Source organism: Miscanthus floridulus, chromosome 3, assembly GCF_019320115.1.
Source record: "Miscanthus floridulus cultivar M001 chromosome 3, ASM1932011v1, whole genome shotgun sequence".
Classification (NCBI taxonomy): Eukaryota; Viridiplantae; Streptophyta; class Magnoliopsida; order Poales; family Poaceae; genus Miscanthus; species Miscanthus floridulus.
This window is the reverse complement of record NC_089582.1, coordinates 8,877,329-8,879,029: the sequence shown is the minus strand read 5'-3', so window position 1 is coordinate 8,879,029 and position 1,701 is coordinate 8,877,329. Positions and strand designations below refer to the sequence as shown.

General features: G+C 53.9%; 1 protein-coding gene across 1 annotated transcript; it reads left to right on the top strand.

The window, feature by feature from the left end:
- The first annotated feature begins 372 nt into the window (after positions 1–372).
- On the top strand, positions 373–1,260 carry LOC136543106 (uncharacterized). Its single transcript, XM_066535659.1, has one exon. The coding sequence runs from the start codon at positions 373–375 to the stop codon at positions 1,258–1,260; it is 888 nt and encodes a 295-aa protein (XP_066391756.1).
- Positions 1,261–1,701: the final 441 nt, after the last annotated feature.

Below are 1,701 nucleotides of genomic sequence, written 5' to 3'. Positions count from 1 at the left end.
ATCTTGTACGTACTTCAGAAAGACAACTCCATTCTCCATCTTTAGCTAGTGAGAAATCTAAAAAAAGACAACAACAATATTTGGAGATCTAACTAAAGTAAATATATTGTTGAAGGGGTTTTTTTTTACCAAAATCTCTATTCGATTGATTTTTATCCTAGCCTCCCTTTTGGACCCCAACATATTCCCAAAGTATGGTATGATATATAAAAGAAGATTTTTGCTATTTTTCGGAATATTTTCAGAATCCTATATCTATACAGAAACCAAAACAACGGGGCCGGTATCGTCTTGTCTATCTATAAATATACGACTATCCGATCGATCCTTCCATCTATCTGTTGCCCAAGACCCAAGCTCCGGCAAGTGACCATGGTTGCCCCCCGCCGCCGCGGCAACCCCGTCGTGCCGAGGAGCGCCGTGCGCGTTTACCGCAACCCCGTGGTGACCACAGTGACAGCGCGCCCGAGCGTCGCGCGCCGGTGGGTGCACACCACCCTGTGGCGGCACCGACGGCAGCGTCTCTACTCCGCCGACGGCGACGGCCTCACGGTGGGTCTAGGCGTGCAGTGGACGCCGCCGTTCCGGAAGCTATCCCCGGGCGCCGAGCCGCGGCCGGGCACGCTGCAGCTGTGTGCGGGCAACAGCTGCCTGGTCTTCAAGATCGCGCGGGCCGGCGGCGTGGTTCCCCGGATCCTGCGCCGGTTCCTGGCCGACGCCCGCGTCACGTTCGCCGCCTACAACGTGGCCTCCGACTGCCGGAAGCTGCGCGCGCACCACGGGATCGAGGTGGCGTCCACGCTGGAGCTCCGCAGCGCCGGAGATGGTCTGGGCAACGCGCCCATGGCGGAGATGGCGAACCGGCTGCTGGGCATCCCCCGCGGCCGGGTCGAGAAGCCCCGGTGGATCGCCACGAGTGAGTGGGACGGGAGGAGACTGTCGTGGGGCCAGGTGCGCTACGCCGCCGCCGACGCCTACCTCTCGTGCCGCCTCGGCGAGCGCATCCGCCGCCGCTCTCGCCGTGGCGTGCATGTCGTGGAGATTGGAGACGAGTACGAGTCCAGCGACGGCGACGAGTACGTGGAGAGTCGGGAGCTGGAGCCTGCAGACGACGACGACGTTGACGACGGCCGGTGGACGGATCGGTTCGTAGGGTTCATTGGAGGATGGGTGCAAGACGAAGAGGATAGGTACCGTTTGGATGAATACGAGAATAATACGTGCCTTCCTTATCAAACCCCAGCTTTTGTCATATACTAGCATAAGTATTAGAGTGGTGTTGGTAATAACTAGCATTGCATCTCTTCTGATGAGATGAATATATATGTATGCCGTATGCGTGAGAAGACAAGCTTTTGTAAGCCTAAGGTTTATTGTTCACTGCAATTCAGATGAGATGAATATGGGAATGTATGCGTGTAAGCTTTTTTTTTTAAGACAGGACGGCAAAAGCTTTGCCGCGATTTCTATTAGATGAAGAAAGGAAAAAAAGACAAGTGCCCATCCAATTTTTTGAATTGAAACTAGGCTAAAAAACATACAACTGAGGAGAGTGCACCACTCATCCTACACAACTTTGGTACAACTCCCGAGCAACTAACAAAACTCACACCACTACTTGCTCCAACTTACTCGAATCGACCACACTAACAACTAATAAGGGCTGAAGAAAAACGACGACCTGCCAGATGATTTGGGACA

Bases quoted from the DNA above. Each gene is read 5' to 3' on its own strand.
- LOC136543106 (XM_066535659.1), top strand. From the start codon at position 373: ATGGTTGCCCCCCGCCGCCGCGGCAACCCCGTCGTGCCGAGGAGCGCC.